This window comes from Diadema antillarum, unplaced genomic scaffold, assembly GCF_040938485.1.
Source record: "Diadema antillarum isolate AM-2024a unplaced genomic scaffold, OU_Dant_1.0 scf00000074, whole genome shotgun sequence".
Lineage (NCBI taxonomy): Eukaryota > Metazoa > Echinodermata > Echinoidea > Diadematoida > Diadematidae > Diadema > Diadema antillarum.
Window position 1 is genome coordinate 3,248,434 of NW_027270963.1, and position 23,407 is coordinate 3,271,840.

Sequence of the window (23,407 nt, forward strand, 5' to 3'; positions counted from 1 at the left end):
GATAGAATAGCTCTGTTACCTGTCTTAAGGCGGGCCTACGAACGTCATGCAATATGACAAAAATGATACAATCACATTTCTGCTTCCTCTATTTTTTTCTCAAATTTCAGGGGGGGATGATTGTACAGGCCATCCCCCCCCCCCTCCATTTCAGGGGGGATATAATTATCCCCCCATCCCCCCGGGATTTACGCCCATGCCCCCTTCCCATTCGAAGAAGTTTTTGCATTCGCACTTTCCACCACGACGCGACGGTTTATGCTCTTTGATTTGTACCAACGATCATATTTGTTTATACACTACTGAGTATTCAAGCATTTCCACCACTTGCTGCACTGATGATCGAAGAGATCGGTGATTTTCACACTACAAACACGCGCGCAGTGGCCTACAACAGGGAGGTTCTGTCTCACCTCCCGATCCCTGCCTACAAGGATGGTGAGCACGGTGCACCGATAGGTTCGGTGATTCTCATTACAGGTAGGTAGTCTGACTTAGGTATCACTGAATTGATCGTGAAATAATACAGATCAGAATTAATATGTACACTATATAAAATTATGCCAATTCATGAAAGTCAGCCTGGTTTTTTTTTATTTATTTTCAAGCTACATTCTAGCATTATTCAATGACGTATTAGTAATTGATAATGGGAAGAACCCTTCAGTATGAATGGTATCGTCCGCATAGACTTCGAAAACATGGCGCTGCGCTGACAGCTGAGGAACTCGTGGTACGGTGGTTAGTGTGTGGAACGGATCCGTGAGAATTAGCCGGAAGATTTCAGTTGCTCTATCAGCTTAACCGCGACGTGGTATGTCGTTACTTTCTCTTGTTAACGTAACATTCTATCGTAACAGAAATATTAAATGACTCAAAACTGTACACGACAAACGGGACATTAATGACAGACCTCTTCTCGCTCGGTCGCCATCATCATAAACAAGACTCACCGTACAGTCACATCAGTTCGGGAAACCCACTCACAAGGGGGGCCCCTCCTTATAAGTAACCCGTCCCCCTTATAAGTAACCCCGTCCCCCTTACAAGTAACCCCCGGGGCACCCCTTATAAGGAGTCGCCACGCTTTTTTGCAATGCAACGCGAAAATGAAAGGACTGCGGCAATTCGCTTGATTATGTCCATAAAGCTTCACAAGTTTCCTAGTTACTCACGAAATTTGAGCAAAATCGGTTTGAGGCATCATATCTAAAATCATGGATTTAAATGCGATGCCAAACGACCCATGCGAATGCTGAAATGCGAGCGATTACTGGCGTGAGTGTCGCCAGGCGCGGCGGCGCGGCAATGCTTGAGTGCAGACGTGGCGACTGAGTACCCCGTACTCAGTCGCCACGTCTGCACTCAAGCATTGCCGCGCCGCTGCGCCTGGCGACACTCATGCCAGTAATCGCTCGCATTTCAGCATTCGCGTGGGTCGTTTGACATCGCATTTAAATCCATGATTTTAGATATGATGCCTCAAACCGATTTTGCTCAAATTTCGTGAGTAACTAGGAAACTTGTGAAGCTTTATGGACATAATCAAGCGAATTGCCGCAGTCCTTTCATTTTCGCGTTGCATTGCAAAAAAGCGTGGCGACTCCTTATAAGGGGTGCCCCGGGGGTTACTTATAAGGGGGACGGGGTTACTTTTAAGGGGGACGGGTTACTTATAAGGAGGGGCCCCCCTTGTGAGTGGGTTTCCCGAACTGACATTAAAGCAGAGACCTTCGTTGACCCCCCTCTCAAGATGTTTTCCCCGTTTGAGGGCTAGCTAGCTATAGCTGCACTCCTCTGCAGGCAGGCAGGAAAGCAAGGCTGGAAGGGCAGGGTGAATGAACGTGATCGAGAAGATACCTAGAGAATACAGTAGAAATCTAATTAGTTAGACATACAGACTACAGTGCAGAGGTTGTGTTTGAGTGGATATGGATTCGAGGTACGACTACGACTCTAGCTAGTACGAGGTCTAGAAACGTAACTGTAGATAGAAACAGGCTCTAACATTGATTTAGATCATACTATAGTCTTAACTACACGCAGCCGCTGTCGCGAAGCTTTAGTTTAGTTAGTTTAGTTCTTTATTTCAACACTTTCGTAAAAAACATCACAATTGATACACAACAAAAAACACATTAACACATTTACAATCATACAATCCTCTGCAGGACAGAGGAGAAAATGAAAAAGAAACATTATAAAAGTGTAAGGGCACAACAGGAAGGCTGTTTGCCTTATATGAAGTTGGACCCTGATGACAAAATAATTCATTCAGATTTGCAGACTAATACACACACACACACACACACACACACAATATGAGGTGACACATCGCTTTATACGTGGCAAAATCATTGTAAGTTATATAAATCTAATAAGTACAACTTATATCTCTTCTTGAATTGATTTAGTGAAGAGATAGTTCTTATTTCGTATGGTAAATCATTCCATACTAAAGGGCCTCTATAGAAAACAATTTTTGAGCATAGAGGTACGTACGGACGGGAGATGATAATCAGTAGAATTTCTTGTATAATAATGATGAATGGACCGATTTAAAGTGAAATATTCTTGCAGAGAAGTAGGGAGGAGGTTGTGTGAACACATAAACATAAAAATAGCAATTTGGAAAATATGTATATCATAAATATTCAGAACTTTTAAAGAGGCAAACATTGGCTGAGTATGGGCATAATATGAAGAATTAAATATAATTCGTATTGCACGTTTTTGTAATTTGAACAGTCGACTCATATTTCGTTTTGTGGTACTGGCCCATGACGTAATACAATAGTTAATATGGGATGCAAAGAGTGTATTGTACAACATCAACAATATATTTCTAGGAAAAAATCTTAGCTTGTTCAACACTCCAGCACTCTTAGACAATTATTTCAGATGACACCAATATGTTCATTCCATGATAATTTTTCATCAATGATAACACCTAAAAATTTTAAACTTGAAACACGTTTTATCTCCTCACTCTTTAATGTAATCTTAACATCATTACGATCTATACATCTGTTACTAAAAACAATAAAATGAGTCTTTTTTACATTCAATACAAGTTTATTTCTTTGAAGCCAAATCAAAATTTTTTCCATTTCGTCATTAAGCTTGATGTTTAATCTGTGAATATCTGTATCAGAAATGAAAATACTGGTGTCATCCGCAAATTGAATAATATCCAAAGCAGGAGATATATTGCACATGTCATTCACATATATTATAAACAATAGTGGTCCCAGTATTGACCCTTGAGGCACTCCACATTTTAAGGAAGATGTTTCAGACTGTATATTATTGATTTCAACAAATTGCTTACGATCTTTCAAATAATTTTCAAACCATTGTAATACAATGCCTCTGATACCATAAATATACAATTTATCAATTAATACAGAGTGATCTACAAATGTGTCAAATGCTTTGCTCAAATCTAAGAAAGTCCAGCCATAATCTGTTTATTTTCAAATACATTAATAACACGATGAGATGTGGAGTGCCCCGTTCGGAAACCGTACTGAGACTTATTCAATATATTGCATGTGTCTAAAAATTTGGATAATCTATCATACATACATTTTTCTAAAACCTTTGAAAATACTGGTAAACTAATATTGAGATTGGTCGATAGTTTGATATCTCTTCCTCAGGTCCAGATTTATATATTGGAACCACTTTAGCTAATTTCATTTGATTCGGTACAATGCCACTTGTCATAGACAAGTTGAAAATTTCACATAAAGGATAACAAATAATATGAATAACTTTTTTTACCAAATCAATTTTCACACCATCAAACCCAGAACTTTTACCATTAGCTAAACTACAAACAATATCTATCACTTCTTTTGTAGTGATAGGTTTAAAAAATGCAGTTGAATCATTTTCTTTCATATACTTCTTATGTTCATTTCTTCATTGGCTGCACCTCTATTCCTTCGCAGACGTTGTTATGGTTCACTGTTTCCTTCATGAATATCTTTATTAATCGTGGAAAACTAAAATATAAGGAATTATCGTAATCTATGACCATCATTCAATAATCGGTGTGCAATTTTTTGTTTAATTATGTCAAAAACTTACCGAAATCTGTGGCTGAAATCAGGTCTGTAAACGTCCTTACTGCTTCACTCCTCATCTGCGTGTTATATGAATGGCATTCACTCTCGTATACTACAACGTAGGTAGTCGGGGCGGAAGTGATGAGATAGTCGGATGACCCCGACTAAAAAAGGTCAAATCATTGCCGATGCAGCACGCGCGGATCTACTACAAGCTTTACGTAACACATGAAACGCACGGGCGCACGGGCGCACGGGCGTACGTAAAAAGCAACCAATTCTGAATGCGCATGCGTGGTAGTTTGTTGATTTTGTAAAGCTCTCAAAGGAAAAGATGCCACCGCACGATCTACTCCGAAAAATTCAACAATAAGGTCTGGATACCAACAAAACGCCGAATTCAACTCGACCATCAGGAAAATACGCTGTAGGTAAGTGTTGCAAATTATATTACTCTTAAAATCATACAAAATAAAAGGTATTTTATGTGATTTTGCCGTCAATAGTGACGGTCGTTTACAACGTTGAAACACTCGCGCATGTCAGACCCTGTGCGCAGCACAGTGTCTGGTCAGGCTAACTATAGTCTATGATAGATGCCATATTTCTTCCTTCAGTGCAGTCTAACTTCTGTGATTTTCCTGGTCAACGTAATTTATTTTTAAATGCGTTAGAGTCGTAGCAGTAAACCACTCGATTCAGTCGCCTACAAAATTGTGTGGTCGGGTTACTTTTTGACAGCCGTTCCATTTCCGGGCTTTTGTGGGGCTCCAAACCACAAAAAAGACGAATTTCAACCCTTCATGATGAAATTCAGACAGTCATGCACTTTACAGCCCTATCATGATCGGTGCGAGATTTTACCCTAATTGATCAGTGCATGCGAATCTGAGTATGATTGAGGGTACCACCTATCGTCACCCAGGCTAAGGATCTGCAGCTTGTTTATTCCAAAAGTGTAAAACAATTTCGCCTAATTTTTACCTCAAATATGCCATAAATACTGCAGTTTCGAATGTCGTGACCGTCTTCTAGATTCTGAATCCCCATAGTGAAATAACGCAATTTTAGTGCATGCGATGCATTTTCTTCGCGTGGCTTGAAAGGGTACCTCATGATCGGCACCCCTACTCTCCATAGGTAATACACGTGAATTTCACAGTCATGCGTCGTTACTGGTACTGAGCGGATGTGTAATTGAAACGTGTTTAGTTTGGTTTGTTAGTTTGTTTATGAGTTTGATTTTCATTTCTTCGTTTTTATTGTTTTCATAGCTAGTGGCACTTAATCCCACGCGTACCTTTTCATTCTATACGCAAACAGCCATGATACGCAGGGTGCCGAGCGATGTCAAGGTACAACCCTGCCGATAGGTGGTACCCTTACCATACCTATCAGGCACCGCGGTTCGACAGCATGTGCTCCAGTACTATACCTGTGTGCAGGTGTGTGGGATCTTGCTTTGGAGGTGTGTGTGCCTAATGAAATTAAAGCACTCACGGTACGCCACACCGTTGCTCTAATGCCCTTCCCTGCGTGGCATGATTGAGCCGAGCAGAGACAGGGTGCTCTGCATGCATGGCACGCAACGAATCTCAACAGTTGTAAACTTTTGTCCTTCGTTCATGGTTTTAAATGAATGGATACTGCGTTTATCTATAGCAGGGGATCACTAATTAACCTATTTTAGAAGGCATATGTATGTCCACTGTCCTTGGCAAAATTATTTTGTGAAATAATGAAAAAAAAAAATCCACAAAAATCTTATAAATACTGATCCGCCAGTCTGTTACTGTCTGTACAGTTTCAATTTACGAGCAGCCTCTACACGCATGCACGCACACACGCACACACACACACACACACAAGCCTCTCCTGCCTGCGACGGGCAGTTTGCGCGAATTGCGGTGGTGGCGGATGGATGAACGAAACATAAAAATACCGTATTTGCGTATCTAATGATGTGGGTAGCTAGATCGCAAACTTCTTCACACTTTGCGCCATGACCATGGCAATTTTCTGCAATGCAACATTGTAAATGTAACGTTAAAGCTCGATAATCATGCAGTGGAGAGCAAAGACATGCAATATCGCGCAGTGTTTGACGTGTCAAAATCGCAGGGTGAGGAGGGCTTTGGTGACATTACACTTGTCAAACAGCGTTCGATACAACAAGAGCGGCTTGCCGATTGCTCAGTGCGCGGTGGTTCATGGGATATCACCTTGGCACACTAAGAATGACGTACCGATGATATAGGGCCATAAATTGCACGATTGCAGATATTCACCTCTAAAGGAGAGCTGCCTCTTATATAGACAGAAAAATCTGTCTGTCCGTAGGAGTTTTTTAATCATTTTTTGACATTCACGGCTCTCCTCTGTAGACAGGCTATGGAAGCATGTCATACATGTCGCTGTAGGGGGACTCTTAACCACTGTCCCTATGGAGAATTGGGTGAGGTACCTCACCCTTCTCAATTGTGTCTAATTCACTGTCGAAGTGTCCTAATAAACATTTCATGAATACAATGCGCTTACCAGCTGTTTGAAAAATAAAAGACTTAAGTGGAATTTTCATGCAAAAGGACAAAGCAACCAGCTCGTTGACATGCTAATAATACATCCGTACGCTAACACATGGTGATACCCAAAGGTATATAAGCGCACATGCTGCGTGTGCGTCTGTACTCTGTGGTGATAACTGATCACTGGCAAAGAGGTTTTCGTGCTAGAGCATCCCTCCGTACAACGCCCAAATTTGAAACACGCAACACACGGTGATAACCGAAGGATATAGAAGTCGTGCACTTCTATGTATTTTAGTGATAACTGATCACCAGTGAATCCGTTTCTGTGCTAAAGTATCCCCCTACAGTAACCCGTAGGACAGCCTTCAGTCTGTATAAGGGGATTCCGTGAAGCTAGACACAGTCTCCACGGAACATATCCCCGACAAGATACAGACCGATCTTTCGGTCAACCTCTTGTATGCTTGGTTAAATACACTTAAATTGAAAATTTCTATAGCGCAAAACTGGTATTCTGAAATTTCCTCCAGTGGGATCTACCACTCAAGTAGAATATGTGCCTACTGTACCACAGTACTTATAAGTGTAGTAACTTTAAATGATTTAAATGATGTGTTTGTGGATACAATAGATCATATGTGTAACTTTGGTGGCATCATCATACTGAGCCAATTTGGACTTACTCACACAGCTTAACCACACAGCTACTTGCATATTGTAGGAGTTCAGACTGCATATGGGGGGGGGGGGGGGGGGAGGACCTGATTTGTCTGCGTATTGTAAATATCTCCATGAAGAAGGGGCTGTCTTGCTGCAGAGAGCACACACTGACTATGGGAATACCTTGAAACTGAAGTTACAATCCTGAACATGGTTGTAGATACGCATCTCTATGTTCAGGAGCTGTACTGTACTTGATAATAAAAAATATGAGCAAGAAACATGTAATCATGTAACATGTTTTGATGCTGCATGGACATCTACAGTATGTGTTTTCATTTGTTTTCATTTGTTTTTGCTATCATTACCCATCCAGAAATGTACGGGAACATGATGATCTTGGCAGGGCTAATGATGTAACATGGCTATAAATCCTCTGTTTTCTGGACCGGGATATAGCACCCAGCTCTCTCGAACTGTCGACTCGCCAAAACACAGCATGGCATATCCTGCCCCCAGCAAGAAGCCAAGAATTGGTGGGGACAAGATGCAGGCAGAGACAGACCCTTTCCAGGACTTTGAGGACAGTTTTACGGCAGATGATTTGGAAAAACTTGATTACATTGAGTCCCAGGCACTCAGTCAGATGCCCTCGCAGGGCCCCAATGTTGCCTCTACTAGCAGCATGAGTGATTACGACAGAGCACTTGAAATGGATGATGTTACGCATTCATGTAATGAATATGGAGCCAAGACGAAGAAACATGTACGTTCACATGGCTTTGCTTTCAAGCCCCTTGCCTCCAGATCCCCCAACGTTCCTCCCACTTCGAGCAACAGAGTCCAGCATAAGCAACCACCTGCCATGCCTCACCAACGAGAGCAGCAGGTCAAGCAGTCAAACGTGTCCTACGTGCAGGTACCAGCAAAGATCTACATGGGCCGCCAGTCCTCCTCGCAGGAAGGCGTGAAGAGCTCTCCGCCCTTCTCCTCCAGCCAGAATAGGCTGAAGAAAGCCACCGAGTCTCGGCCCACCGGCAAATGCCCTCTGCTGCAGCAGTCTAACGTTAGTGTACCCCTCCGCAGCAAGAATGCTCCCCAGTCACAGGGATTCACAGTGTCTACCCAGGGGACATCGGAACAGGTAAAGAAGCAATCTAACTCGACGAAAGAGGTGCGCTACAATCTGTCGGCCCACGTCATCCACCAGGGTGGGGAGAGCAAGCAACTGACCCCTCCCACGGGATGCACATCCTCTGGATCACCAGACCTGCCCCTTCAGAGCAGGATTGGAGACTCTGCGGAAACCAGCTACATGGCCCAGCAGCTGGAGAAGACGAAGGCAGAATGTCAAAAATTTAAGGCAGAGGTAAGAGTAATGTTAAGTCTGTTATTTCCAAAGACATTACAGGTTGCAGGGGAGTTATACACAAATTCCACTTTATCTAAGGGTGTGTTTTACATAGTAAACTTTTCTGGCTCAAAACATGGTCTTGATTCTGTTCTGTGATTTATAGTTTACTATAAATGGTAGTCACGATTGCAAACCTCATTTCAAAACATGGTTTTGAAATGCACTGTGGAGGTGCGATTCAAAACCGTGTTTCACTAGAAACGAGGTTTAGAAAGTCCTATAAATGTAGCCGCATTCTCAGACACGGTCTAAATGATGTCACACTTATGCATGTCCTGTTCACCCACTTGCCAAGGGACAAGCTGCACATAATGAGATGCACAATGGCACAGTCACAGCGAGCCTAGCCAGGAACATGCTCGGGAGAAACTCTTGCAAAATCTCCTCTTGCAAACCCTTTTTCAAAACCGTATTTCAAAGCTGTGTTTCAAAACCATGTTTGTTTTTTTGTGCAAAATCGTGTAAAGCAGCCTTTGAGTGTCTTGTGCTGAAGTGTTCTCACTCTGTGAGTGTCACAACATTAGACTAAACAAATGATGTGTCATAAACCTTACTATCGTTCATTCATTTAATACTTTTTTTTCCCTCTTTTGAAATGGGGATGGGGCTACACCAGAGCTATGATAGAGCTGTTCAACAAGGCAGTACAAAACAGAATAGACTACTTATTGGTCAAAATGTGTGACGTACTTACAAATTGGTCCAGTTTTGTGTTCAAATGTTTGGATTGCATCCAGACAGTACAGTGTAAAATGATAAGAGGCTAACTTGTAATGCGTGAGATTCTCTACCAGAGAAACATGAGAAATGAGTTTTCATTGTTGTTTAAAGGTAATATTCCTCTGTATGTGACCGAAGTATCGCACAATTCTATCCAGAGGTGCCTTTTTTTCATGATTCATTATTTTGTCAAATGCCATGTTTCCATTCTTGTTAGAATATTAGCTGTATGTCTCCATATGGCCATCATATTGATTTTGTGTGCATCATTTGGACAGAATTTTACTGAATTTTGTGGCAAACGGCTTTAGTCCTTGACCCTTCTGCCATGCAGCTGGACTCCCTGAAATTGGAAAGGTTCTCTAAGGACGGAGAAATCCAAGTACTACGACAGAACCTGGGCAAGACCAAGGCCGAAGTCAGCCGCATGAAGAGCGAGAAGGTGGAACTGGAGGAAAGATGGAGGCGGGACCAGACGGAGAAGGAAAAGGAATTAGCAAGAGAGGTGAGACACTAAACCTTATGAACTGCGGATGTTTTTGAATTAACCCTATTAAGCCCAAGCTATTTTGACCCCTCGCAGGCCCAAGGGGGGGCACATTGTGCCCCCCCTATATAACTTTTTTATTATTTGATGTATCATCGTCATATTTGGCACGTGGGTAGAGTAACTCCTACTCTACATGACTGTACATTTGAATTTTCACAAGGTCACCCATGGAGGGCGCTATTTACCAAAATATAAAGAAATACATAGGAAATATGCTAAAAACATGATTTTTCTGTATAATTTCTTTATCCCCATTATATGTCTTATTATAGACCAATCATTTTCATATTTGCCACAAATGATAAGCAAATGGAATTTTATCATTTGCCATGGTTGAAATTTCTCAAGGTCACCACATGGGGGCGCTATTCATATCAACATAGTGATACATTATGAGACCTGGGATGAAATGTTTGGGATAGGTACATGTATAGTTATGACATTTCATATTTGCATAATACTGGAATTTTGAGAGTGCAAATTGATAATATGATAAACTAATGATATTAGAGGCATAACATAATCAAAATAACTCAAAATATAAGGGCAATCTGTAGAAAATATTATTGTTTTCAATTATCTCTATTATATCTATTGTTTTATGCCTTTGTCACATAAAAACATAGGAAATAATAAGAAAAACTTTCCAGGACCATAATTACTTCAAATTTTGCTCCTTCAGCAAATTTCAGCCAAGAAACACTCATTTCATACACTGTAATGCTGTTAAAAGAAATGGGAACAGAAAAAAGATGCAAAATCTGACTGACATGGTTGTCAGTTTATGGTTGCCATGGCAACCAGCAACACCAAATATAGCTAAATTATGTATCAAAATGTTCGCAATAAGATTTTAGGAAAAGTCACCAAATTTGGTTGAAATCGGATCAAGGGCGAAGGAGTGGCAAACGAAAATCTGGTAGGGGGGGCACAATGTGCCCCCCCTTGGGCTTTATAGGGTTAAAGCACATGTAACCAGAACTTGAAATAATTTGAAGTTTGATGTGCATGTCTTGAATACATACAATTTTGGTGGACCCTCAATTCCAAGAATCGCCAGTGACACCCGGCAACAAAAGTTGATAAAAGAAGAGCTATTCTCAAGTTGACTAGAATCTGTGCTCCAGATTTTGTGGTACCAATGCAAGATGACTGCATTGAAAACCATCCTTCAGTTGCATGCTTTTGTTATGATCTGGATTCCTCGGAGAGGAAATTCTAGATAAGCTGCTTTGACTTTGCTTAGCTTGCCCAAGTCCTTTGAAATGGAGTGAGCATGTGCATTACAGAAAATTAAGGTGATCAGCTCAGTTCAAATTGATGTGCTTAATAGTCAGCTATGCTGTTATTGATTGCCCAACTTTGAGCAAGTCCCCAAGATAAGTGTCGGGCATGCATGAATTTATGCTTTTCTGTATCTGCACTACAGGCAGAAAGTCTGAAAACACAGCTTCAGTTCAAGGAGCGTGAGCTGGCCGAGGCCCAGAACTCGTACCGCAGTCTGGAGCAGCGCCTACAGGCTGGCGGTTCTTCCTCCTCCTCCTCCTCCTCCATGGCTGCGCGCAATCCCATCACACCGCCACGAAATGGCCCCCGGTTCAATGGCTCCACTCTCCCAGGGAGGACTGGAGACCAGCCTTCCCCCAAACAGGATGGTGGCTTCCCAACAAAGGAGACCTTCATGGAGCTTAACCCTGCCCTGGGGTCGCCGGCTCGATCGCCAGCCCGCGTCAAGATGAGACTCGTGGAAGAGGGCAGGGGTACCACCCACAGCCCCAAGAGAGCATTGTCCAGGAGTCCAGGTGTGTGTGAAGAACTTTCTATGATCTGTGGCACAGCTTGTGTGTAAAGCCTTGGGGATGTTAACATGCAAACAATGTATTACTGAAACTGACATTGAAGTAGGAATAGACACTCTGGCTTGTGATGATGCTATACCTCAAGTGAGAAGAGAATATGATAAGAATCTGTAAGCCCTCTAAACATCAATCTCTAAGTAGTCAGTCTTGTGTAGGCAACCCACTGCTAGAAAAAGGTGAAGTTGCAATTGTTGAAATGACAAACCATTGTTGACGCTGACAGATTACTTTCAATTTTCAAATCATAATGCATTATTTTGTGCCAAACTGGTACTGTATTTTTCCAATCTAGTTGGTGTCTGGCATAAGATGCATATCTTTGCTGTAGACAAAACAGATGAAGAGTAGGTCAAACTTGTTGATGGATTTCCAAGAAAAGAAAGTGGGACGTACTGTCAATAATTTGTGTGTGAGGATCAGGCAATGCAGCACCGCAATTATTCTGTCTAGATAGTAGATGTTTGAAGTTCAGTTATTACAGCTAGATCAGGTATGTCTGGTCAGGTTTCTTTAAAACTTCCTTTCGAATGACCGACTTTTCTCATCTTCCAGCACGGAGTCCTAGAGTGGCTTTCTGTAAGCAGCGAAGGAAAGAAAGTGCTAGATCGGCATCTCGCAAAGACCTTGTGCCATCTCCCAAGATGACACTGACCAGCTCGTATCCGAATGGTAAGAAATTTACGTGCTGCTCACAAACAGTGTACACCAGTGTTGCCATAAAGACAGACGGCATGCACCCCAAACAGTGAATTTTACAGAAAGGCTGTTTTGTTGTCCCCGCCGAACGAGTTCGAGCAGGGGACTATGAAACGGGCTCCGTACGTGTGTGTGTCCGTGTGTCCGTGTGTCCGTCCGTGTGTCCGTGTGTCCGTCCGTCCGTCCGTGTGTGTGTCCGTCCGTGTGTCCGTGTGTCCGTCCGTGTGTGATCAAAATGTTCAATTTGCTACTTCTCTGTCATTTATGAGCCGATTTTGATTCTGTTTGCTTTATATGAGAGCACTACATGGGAGCTTTGAAACACAGAATTTCAGTTGTGACCTTTGACCTTGACCTTTGACCTATATTGTACATTTTGCTACAAAATGCTACTCCTTCGCCATTTCTAACCCGATTTTGATTCCGTTTGCTTTATGTGATGGCACTAGTTGAGGGCTTCAAAACTTCTACACAGCATTTTGACCTTTGACTTCTTTGACCTTTGACCTTGATTTTTTGACCTGTATTGTACATTTTGCTACAAAATGCTACTCCTTCGCCATTTCTAACCCGATTTCGATTCCATTTGCTTTATGTGATGGCACTAGGTGAGGGCTTCAAAGCTTCTACACAGAATTTTGACCTTTGACTTCTTTGACCTTTGACCTTGATTTTTGACCTGTATTGTACATTTTGCTACAAAATGCTACTTCCGCCGGGGACATATATTACGCACCGCGTAATTTCTACTTTTCCTTGTTTCTCTTGTAATGATCTTTTTATGCCTTGCAATGTGTGCAAGTGGTCATTATTGTCAGATTATCAACTGCTGTGAATTGAGATCAGTGACCCTGGGATGGCTGCTAACTACTATGTTTAAAAAAAAAAGAAAAGATAATCTGAATTTTGTTTTTTAGTGCTCAAGTCTTCAAAATACTACTTGCTGACAATTTAAGTTTGTTTTTAATCCGACCTTCTGGCCAAATCCTTAGGACTTGTAATTATTGAGGCCTCATTTCAAAGCCAAAAATTTCATGTGTGAAAGATCGGTTGTTTTGGTTGAAGAGAGCTGCCACCTTCCACTTTGGGGTAAACAATTATTGTTCGACATTGTGTCCAAACCCTTGGAATCTCAAATGCTTTGAGATACTTGGGGCTATTGTTGCTGCTATGGTGCTGTTGGTTTCTACTGCTTTGTGCGGCATGCTCAGGGTTAGCTTTCAAAGACGGCTACAGTTTACACGAAGTTTGTGATCTCTCCTGCTTACAAGTCTGTTGAAATGGAAATGTCTCAATATGCATGGAAGTGGATGTGATGCAACCTGGAAAAGTTTGTGTGTCTGTTTTTCAACCCTGAAAATTAGATTGCTTTCAGAAGCTGCTATAATGTAGAGGTAGGTAATTCAGACCTTTCCTCAGATTGATAAAACTGGAAACTTCTTTATGATGGAGGGAGAAACAATGTTATAGATTTCTAGTGAAATTTTTTCAGACCCCGAAAAGATTCCATCTGCTATTCTGGGGACAAAAGAGGGAGCACATTTTCGAGTGACATGTTCTTTTTTTTATTTCTGTATTTTTAAACTCTGAGGTGTATTACCGTTAAATATCATACATGATGTTTAGAGACATTATTCTACAACCATGTAAAATTTTGTGACGTTTCCCAAAGGGATATACAACCTCTAACATGGCATGTTATGGTTTCTTGTTTTGTTCATCTGCGCCGTGAAGGTCATCTCTCTTCGGCGCAGCTGATTGGTCGTCTGCTGGAGCAGCCGCTGTCCAAGGCGTACAGCTGCCATGAGGGTACCTTGGGCTCTCTCATTAAGGCACTGCAGGCAGCCAGTGACTACCTCAACCCTCGCCATCCACTCAGGGATGAAGACAAACCGGTCCAAAGTGCTCCCAAAGAGTGAGTGAAAACTATGGTCTACGCACATAACATCTGTCGCATGTTTCATTTCTCCAGTCATTTTTTTTTTTGATCGATGGATAACCCACAGTCCCTTTGAGATTTATCTTGATATATAGATGATTGCTTGGAAGGCTCGAGGGAGTTAGATTGTTCTGGTCACTTGTGAAAACAGAATAAAACAAAGCAAAAATTACGAAAAATGACGAGCAGAAAGCAATAGAACACCACAGCTGCCTCTGTGAGCCACGTTACGGCAGCTCTCCTGCCCAATTCTGTCTCCTTCCGTGGATGCAAACTTTATGATCAAGGAAGTGTAAAGGAGCCTCTGGGTTTAACCTTTTAAACCACAAGATTAATGCGTTCTGATATTATTGTGATGATTTCTTATTCTTGTGTGTACACTTCTATTCTTTTGACTAATTGATGAAACGACAACTCATATTTTGACAGAAAAGCAATGAAGAGGCATCTTTCAAGTGATCAGAGAAAGAAGTGGTTATAGCTGACATTGCACTTTAGATAAGCACTTTAGTCTTGGCAGATACTATTAAAAAAGAATATATATATATACATATATTTCTTTTTTTATTCAAAGGTTTGAGCATAAATCACCTGGATTACATTCCACTAGTCAGAGCTGTAACCTGGCTATGAGATCAATATCAATGCTGCTGAACTCTTCTACTTGTACTGAGAATGCCCGCACCGGAACTACCTCTGCCAGAGTGCGGCACCTTCTTCAGCATGCTGAGAAGTCTTTGACTGCAGACCATTCCACTGCAATAGTAGGGGTGCTCCCATTACTCGAGGAACAGCTCACTTGTTTTATTGATGCTGTCTGGCTGAGTAGCATCAGTGTGGACGCTTCTACTCTTGCTTCCACGTGCCCCGGGGGCAGCGGGGGCTCCGATAGTTCCCCAGAGGCATCCCGGGAGGAGGAGGAGGAGCAGCTAGAGAGGGTCAGGGGTGTGGCTGAGGCAGCTCTGCAGACCCTCCACACTCTGGTCACTCACTGCCCACCGGTCTGCACCCACATCATCCAGGGAGACAGGGAATCCACCAGGCTGGGAGAAGGAGACGCATCGCTGATGGAAATCGATCCCTCAGCCCCTCTTATAGACGTAAGTTGGGTTGTCATTTTTTAAAATGCATTTTCCCATTGTAAGATGCTTAATCTTTATCTTATTATAACATGATAATTTGCCTGTAGATTATGATTTGAAAATGTATATTACTGTGATGAATAAAAGTACAATCCATGTTCTAAGAGTAGGGTTGAGAGGTTGGAGATAGAACATGCAGAAATCAAGTCTAGACTGGCAGTGACGTAGACCATATGCTGGTCTGTTTTAATTGCCACATCTCTTTATATTTCTCATTTTCATGAAGAATGAGTTACAACTTCAATGTGTCACTCTGTTCAAAGCAGTTCGTTCCCGTGACCAGCATTTTACCAAGGGGATTGTTACTGTTCTAGTGGTGTTCTGGTTGTAAGAAAGCAAACTGATTCTTTTTTTTTGTGCTTGTGCGTGTTATGATCTTCTCAACGCAGCCGACCCAGGCCCCAAGCTCTTCCGTCGCCCATCTCCCAAACGCCAGTCATCACAGTGCAGTATCATCTCCATCTTCGTCATCATCGTCATCGTCGTCATCCTTCATCCCGGCCAGCTTGCTGCCTTCAAGCTGCCAGCTGCTGAAGAGACTGGTCAAAATTGTGGGCATCCCGCGTGCCAGCGGTCAGAGCTCGACTATCCAAGACACAGCCTTGAGGATACTGCTTGAGCTAGCCAGGAAGCTACAGGAAGAGGATGCCATCAGGTTCGTGTAGGGTGGCATCTCCAGAGTGGTGCCCTCCTTTGCAACCTTGATCTGTTTTTAGTATTTTGTGGCATCAGAGATGTAACTCTGTCTCAATAATTTTTAAAGGCATTGTTTACCTTTGGGAGCAGTGATTTCCAAAATGTTCAAGTTATCACATTTAATGCATAAGTGTTGGTCAGTTGTATCACAAAACATCCTACCACATAAAGATTTTGCACTAAAGCCTAAGACATAAGGACTTATTGATATTTTTCTTCATAAACCATAACTGTAGATGGTTTAGTCTAGAAATAATTCTATTATATCTATTGTTCACATTTTGTATATTTAACAATACTTAACATGAATTAAATAAAATTTTTACATTGGTCGTTGCTATCCCTAACTCACATTTTAGAACTATTTGGAAGTGCTAAATCTGGGTTTTTGTTTCATTTTCAAATGGTTAATAATGCCTTTAAGAGTAGCTCAAGTAATTAGCTTTCTAATCTTTTTAAGTTTGATGGGTTGTAACTTGCCGTGAAGCCATTGTCGAGCTGAAAAAGAATATTCAATTACAGAGAATACTGTAGAACCACAAATTTTCACATGTATGAAACTTTTACAATTTCGTGAGGAACCAAGATTCACAAGAGTAAAATGTACACAATTTATGTTTTTTCTACACAATGCATTGAATGCCAGTGGCAATTCATGAAATTTAATGCCACGAAAAAGGCCATTGGCTCAAATTCATTAAAGATTCATGCTGCAAATGTTTTTGGTTTTACAATACTATGTTAAATATTCATGAAAAATAAACGAGCAAAAAAACCAAGAAAAAAGAACTTTCACATATAGATACTTAGAGAACAGTGAATATGGTGCCCCTTCATACATACACCAAGTTTCTTGGCAATCAGCATTCTTTGATAATGTGCAAGTCCCCAAATGAAGACATTGAGGTGTTTTGTGTTTTTGTTTCTTTAAATTATAGTGCTTTAGACTTTTATTTACCTTAATGTGAAATATTTCATGCATCATTTGTGTGAGAAGTGCTTGTGAGTTTTGTCAAAAAAACCCTCTCCATTTTCGTGATTTATATGGACTATTTACATGACTAAATTGTCTGTAATTGGTCCTCTTTAAAAGATTGCATACTGTGTGACATCATAGGCCTCTCTGAATGGTGTAGATACAAGCCCAATATGTATTGCTTTGTAATGTCAATCAAGTATCTGATGCACGATTTTGAACTAGCTTTGCTGATGAGAGTAAACCTTGCCCTCCTCCAATCAGATTTTTGGAACTGCTTTCGTCGGGGGTCCTCCAGCCTCACCTCTCGACAGAGAGCCCCATGCACACTCGGTGCCTGGTCCTCTCTCTCCTCACCACCCTCACAAAGTCTTGGCTGCTCACTCAGAAGATGTGCAATCATTCAGGTAACGTGTGTGTGTGTGTGTGTGTGTGTGTGTGTGTGCGTACTTGTTTGTGTGAACTTTTGTCTGCAAAATTGTAGTATAAAGATATCTCTTCATGCTGAATAGTCACTCATTGCATTGTCAGCATGATAGCTCTTTGAGTTGAAGAGAAAACAAAAACAAAACATAAATAGCATCCCAGTGCAATGCCACTTTAAGAAAAAAGTATGCGTATTTATATGTATATATGTTCATGTTTGTATGTGCAATCGTATGTGTCTTAACCCTAATTAGGCCGGGCTTTTTTGGCTATGCTAAAACCGGAGGGGGGCGGAATCCGCCTCCTTCCGACTCTGGCAGTTACAAAAGTGGGCGTGGTTTTGAAACAGTATGTGCAGACGTTGCAAATTTAGTCTCAAAAGTTGCGCAAGACTTGAACACAAAAGTCAAGAAGTCTCATGACGAGACCCTCTCGCCTTGTGGATTCCCCCCCCCCCCCCTTGGGTTTTCCACATATATCTACCTTTTTGCTGTAACCTAAATATGTTCATCATTACTGAATAGAAATGAAGCATTCATATTATTCTGTGTGTCAATAATTGTGTGTTGAATTTGAGAAGTCTGTGAAGTCACTGCATCATAACTGAGAAGTTATAACTCATCCTTTCTCTGCAGACACCTGTCTCCTCTTGCAAATCTACCAGTGTGTCTACCAAGGATTGCCAGGGAAGATGGGAGAACACGAGATGACCAAGATAGCCAGGATGGTAAAAGCCTGGGTGACATTTTTGCAACTACAGTCAAATGTGTCTATAGTGGCCACCCCAAGGCAGACAAAAAGAGTGGCTGTTGTAGATAAGTGGCCGCTATAGACAGGTTTGACTGTTGTATTATACACCTTTTGTGCACCATAGATAGTATTGAAATTTTGCCCTCAGGGAAAAAAACAAAACAACAACAGCAACCAAAAGAATAAGATAAGAAATCCAGAAACAATTACGTGGGTTATTCAATTTATGTGGCAGCAAACAATGGGGAAACAGGATATGTGTTAAGTCATGTGACCAACTGGGTTATTTGCAGGAACCAATTCGGATGTTTACAGGAACCTAGTAGATGCCAAGTTGGATGATGTACCGATAATCAAAATTGCGTCACAGTCATGTCACACGCAGTTGCTTTAATTTGAGTTGATGGAAAGCTCACTTGTTGCAAGGTGTGATCAAAAGCAAATTTCTTCTCTTTAATGTGTCATTAGAAACATTCATTGTCTTGATCTTAGATATATTTTGAACAAGGATCGTGGAAGATGATTAATAGCGTAACACTTATGTTGAGAAGACAGGCATTAGATTATAAGGAAATAACCAAAAGTATAGATTATATGATGAGAGAAATATAGAATTTTGTCATGGCCTCCCTCTTTCGTATTTTCATAAAAAGTTTGGACCGATTTGATGGGTGATGGGATCATGGTTCTCATGAACTTTCATGCATGTAACATCATTTCATAACCACAGGTTGGTGTGCTCCTAGCCAACGTGACCTCTACTCATGAGGAAGGAGCAGCGTTCCTCCTAGACACAGACTGCCAGTGCAGTGAGGAGGTGAGTTGGCCGATCTGGCATGGATTCTGGTCTACCGCCACATTCTTAAAGGGAATGTTCTCAATATGTTATGTTACTCGACATTGATGGCAGTGTGGTACTATTTGATCAATATCAAATATATATGTTGAAAAGCTAGTGATTTTGATAGCTTTTTAGCTTCATTTAATAGGTCTTATGTAAGGAGGTCAACCAGTCAAAATGCTTTCTGTGTGTTCAGTTATTTACCAAATCCCTCCCATTCCACTCTGTGTTGTTATCCTGCTGCAGTATACCAATAATCTATTAGCACCCATTGATGTTCATTCAAAACTCTTACAAATTTGAGGGGTTTTTGTATTGTTCTTTCTTTTTGTGTTATGATAATAGTGGCTATGTGTATAGCGCACAGGTTCACCTATCGGTGCTCATGGCATTTTGTTTTAGATAAAATCTCATATCAAACTTACATTCTTCAGTGCATTGTATTCCATGATGTCTCCTGCTGACACATTTGTGTAGGCATCTTTTCCATATGAATCTGTTTATGACGCGATACAATCGCTTCCACTCGTCAACATATTATGTCAATTTGTCACGGTGCTGGATGAGCGTTCATATCTACGTATAGTCCACCAACGAACTTTGATTCTTCCATTCCAACAGGTGGTAGCATCGTTGGTGATGATGCTGTGTAGGGAGTTCCAGGCCCTGGATCCAGAGGTGGATATTGACAATCCCAGGTGGGTCAAGAACAAGGAAAGGGGCATGTGTTTGTGAACCATCTTTTTTGCAGAAGCAGCAGCACCAAATATTTTTGTGGTGACGATTTGTTAGTTTAAGTTACACTTCCAAAGAAATGTTAGTTTCAAGGGGAAAGTAGATCTAAGTTTCTTGAACTGGAATGACTATATTGATGTGAAATTATTATAAGCTCTGCTGTTTATGTGCAGGCATCATAAAATGTCTTAATTGATTATTTAAACTCCAGGTTCAGTGTAAATTTTAGTTTAAAAGCAAACAAACAAACAAAAAACTTAACAAAAAAAAAATCAGGATAGTACATATCCACACGCTCACTTGTCTCTTCAGTGACAACTCACAATATTTTGTTTGGGGCAAGTAAAATAATGGATGAGGACACTAGCCCAGCTGGCAAGTGTTATCCAAAGGAGAAAGAGAGATGGCCTTGATGGGAGAATCTTGCGAATGAAATCATATGTATTACTGTAAAAGTGAAAATTTTCGCGCATTTCGCGCAACCAGAACCTAGCACAAAAATAAAAGCACAAAATCATTTTTGCCTGCCGTATGTTCCAGTAGTTGATGTCTTGATTCCACGGAATTAAAAACATGCAACACACTTCTTGCCCGACCGAGCGCAAAAAAATTAGTCACGCGAAAATATCCACTTTTACAGTAAAGGGGAATGGGAAGGCACAGTTAAAGGGAACGTAAACCCAAAGAGCAATGTGGATTGAGTGAAAGCAGTAACATTAGTAGAACACATCAGTGAAAGTTTGAGGAAAATCAGGCAATCGATGCAAAAGTTATGAATTTTTAAAGTTTTGGTGTTGGAACTGCTGGGTAAGGAGACTACTAGAGGTTATGACGTATGAGTGGACTACAATATAAAGAAAATATGAAGGGAATTCAATAAGAATTCATTTTTCATGAAAATTAAACATTCCATCAACTTGATATTGAGATATGTTAGGGGTAGCACTTATTCCCCCTGCTTTTTGAAAGCGGTTAGTCAAGTACTCTTTCATTTTGCTAGAAAAGTGAATTTTTGTGGAATTCCTTTTATATTTTCTTTACATTGTTGTCCACTCATACGTCATAACCTCTAGTAGTCTCCTCGTCCAGCGGTTCAAACACCAGAACTTTAAAAATTCATAACTTTTGCATCGATTGTCCGATTTTCCCCAAACTTTCACGGATGTGTTCTACTGATGGTAATGCTTGTACTCAATCCACATTGCTTTTTGGGTTTGAGTTCCCTTTAATTTCTTGCAATGCTCCGTGAAAGTATGAATTTCCTCTTTGCACAAAAGACAAATGAAAAAAAGTTTACGCAGAAAGTGTGAGCTTGTAAATATCAGGACCTTGTTAAGCTGTGTTGGATTACACTGGGTGTGTGGCAGAGTGTATTACTTGTGACAAGTTTCAGCTGATTTGTTTACCATTGCCAACAGGCTGGATGCCGTCAGACAGGGTATACTTCCCCTCCACGCCCTCTTCATGGATCCCCACTTCACTGACCACCGGCTGGAGGCCGAGCAGCACTTCAACTACCTCATCGCAGAGATGACCAGGTTGGCGGGGAGACTGCCCGACTTCCCTAAGCATGAGGGTCAGTACTGACTGCTGGTTCACAGGCTACTCCTGTCGAAGGCGTCTTGTTCAAGGAAGCGTCTTCTTTCACTTGAGACATTAATTTCAGCATGGCCCAGTGTGTTCCTCTATCTGACTCCAGAGATCATTCTTATGACAAAAGATTTGTATTCAATATTATATATGAATGATATTTGTATGATGCAGCTGAGTTTTGCACCATGTCGGATAACCTGATCACTCTGATGAAGGCCATCCCACACAATTAATTTCTCTCTGTTCATATTCAACACATAGCTCGCAGCAACATACCATGTCTTGAATATGAACAGAGAAAAATGGACTGTGTGTGTTTGGCCTCTGTGGGAGTGACCAGGTTATCCAATAGGTGGCCATGTTTAAGGTTATGGACCATAAAAAGAGATAACCCTGAACACAATCCTGCAGTTGTGCAGACTGGCCTGTTTATTTGACCACTTTCATTGACAGATTTCATCCATTTCAGTGAGACACTCAATGTTCCTTCATGATAACACTCAAACTTAGAAAAAGTGCAACTTGTCATTGTCATCTTTGAAGTTGATGTGCTCAGTCATTCATGAATGTCAACACAATTAGGTATCACTGGAAAGAGGAAGAATTCCCCTTTCCTCACAACTTCCATTGCACTTTCTGTAGTTCACATTTATAAAACAGTAGCCCTCTAAAGTTGGATTACCTTTTTGTATGTATATATATATGCACTGTATACATAGTACTGCTCTTGTACAAGAAGAGCATTATTTGGTGAAATTTAGGAAATATGCTGAACTATCGATATTAAAGGTGACATCTGACACGAACATGTCAAAAGATTCAAATAGTGAATGGTCAATCAAAAGTTGAAATTTGGGGTAAATGTGAGCCAAGTAATGTATCACAAAATTGAATTATTCCTACTCTGTTTGTCACCTGTCACATGACACCCACACAGTTGGATTCCTCCAGGACTTTGAAGGCTCCGATGAGGACGAGTGGGACCAGGACAGCCAGGAGCAGTCCACCCAGATGGATGTCAGCTAGGGCGCCCTCTGTTGGCGGGTGATAGTCGTCATGATGCCTGCCGTTTTGTGTGCACCGCGAAGGAATGCCTCCTTGATAAACTGCAGCAACATTACGTAGCATAATTTTCTTCCAGGATCTGGTCTTGTCTGAATGCTCTAAGGTGCATGTTTGAGACTAGACGCAATGGTGCTGTAATTGTAACCCTTGTGGTGGAATGATGACCATGGAGCTACAAGAAGATGTCTATGAGAGACATATTATGCAGTATTTTTCTAGTGAAAGCTGACAGTTGCACTATAATGATATGACACGTGGCAGGGGGTGTCACTTAAGTCAGCCTGCTTTGTATTTAAAAAAAAAAAGAGAAAAAATATAAAAGAGAAAAAATATATAATATATATATTTTTTTCTGCAACTCTATGCATCTCTCTTTCTGTGATGTAAGGCTGTTACATTTAAGGATGGCATACAAAGTTGATGCCCGGCTGGAAGTCTGTTAATTGTCCGTAATAATTTGATGTATGTTGGTGTGGCTGAGATTAAGTGTAAGATCAGATATGGGGGGTGCACATGTCTCTCAAATGATTTCTGTGACTAAGTAATTATGTTATCATCAACCATTAACATAATCAGCATCGACACCATTGGTGTCATCATGGTCTATCATCAGTCTCGATTTTGTCACCAATCATTACATTGTATATTTATCATCTCTGTCGTTATCATCATCATCATCTCATCACTATCATCATTATCACCATCATCTTCGTCGTCGTCGTCGTTGTCGTCGTCGTCGTCATC

General features: G+C 41.1%; 1 protein-coding gene across 1 annotated transcript; it reads left to right on the forward strand.

Annotated features, from left to right (window-relative positions):
• Positions 1-694: 694 nt before the first annotated feature.
• LOC139717363 (uncharacterized) lies at positions 695-23,161 on the forward strand. Its single transcript, XM_071628866.1, has 14 exons — positions 695-814; positions 7,638-8,630; positions 9,730-9,900; positions 11,375-11,747; positions 12,357-12,473; positions 14,235-14,415; positions 15,050-15,539; positions 15,971-16,236; positions 17,479-17,660; positions 18,315-18,406; positions 19,160-19,246; positions 19,892-19,968; positions 21,424-21,581; positions 22,536-23,161. Exons 2-14 carry the CDS (start codon positions 7,683-7,685, stop codon positions 22,622-22,624), a joined length of 3,231 nt encoding a protein of 1,076 aa, XP_071484967.1. The 5' UTR covers positions 695-814; positions 7,638-7,682; the 3' UTR covers positions 22,625-23,161.
• The last annotated feature ends 246 nt before the right edge of the window (positions 23,162-23,407 follow it).

What these genes read in the sequence shown, in the direction of transcription:
- LOC139717363 (XM_071628866.1), top strand. Translation starts at nt 7,683, where the DNA reads ATGGCTATAAATCCTCTGTTTTCTGGACCGGGATATAGCACCCAGCTC. An exon ending in GACCAGCTCGTATCCGAATG is followed by an intron (nt 12,474 to 14,234) that starts GTAAGAAATTTA and finishes TGCGCCGTGAAG; the next exon opens with GTCATCTCTCTTCGGCGCAG. An exon ending in GAAGATGTGCAATCATTCAG is followed by an intron (nt 17,661 to 18,314) that starts GTAACGTGTGTG and finishes CTTTCTCTGCAG; the next exon opens with ACACCTGTCTCCTCTTGCAA.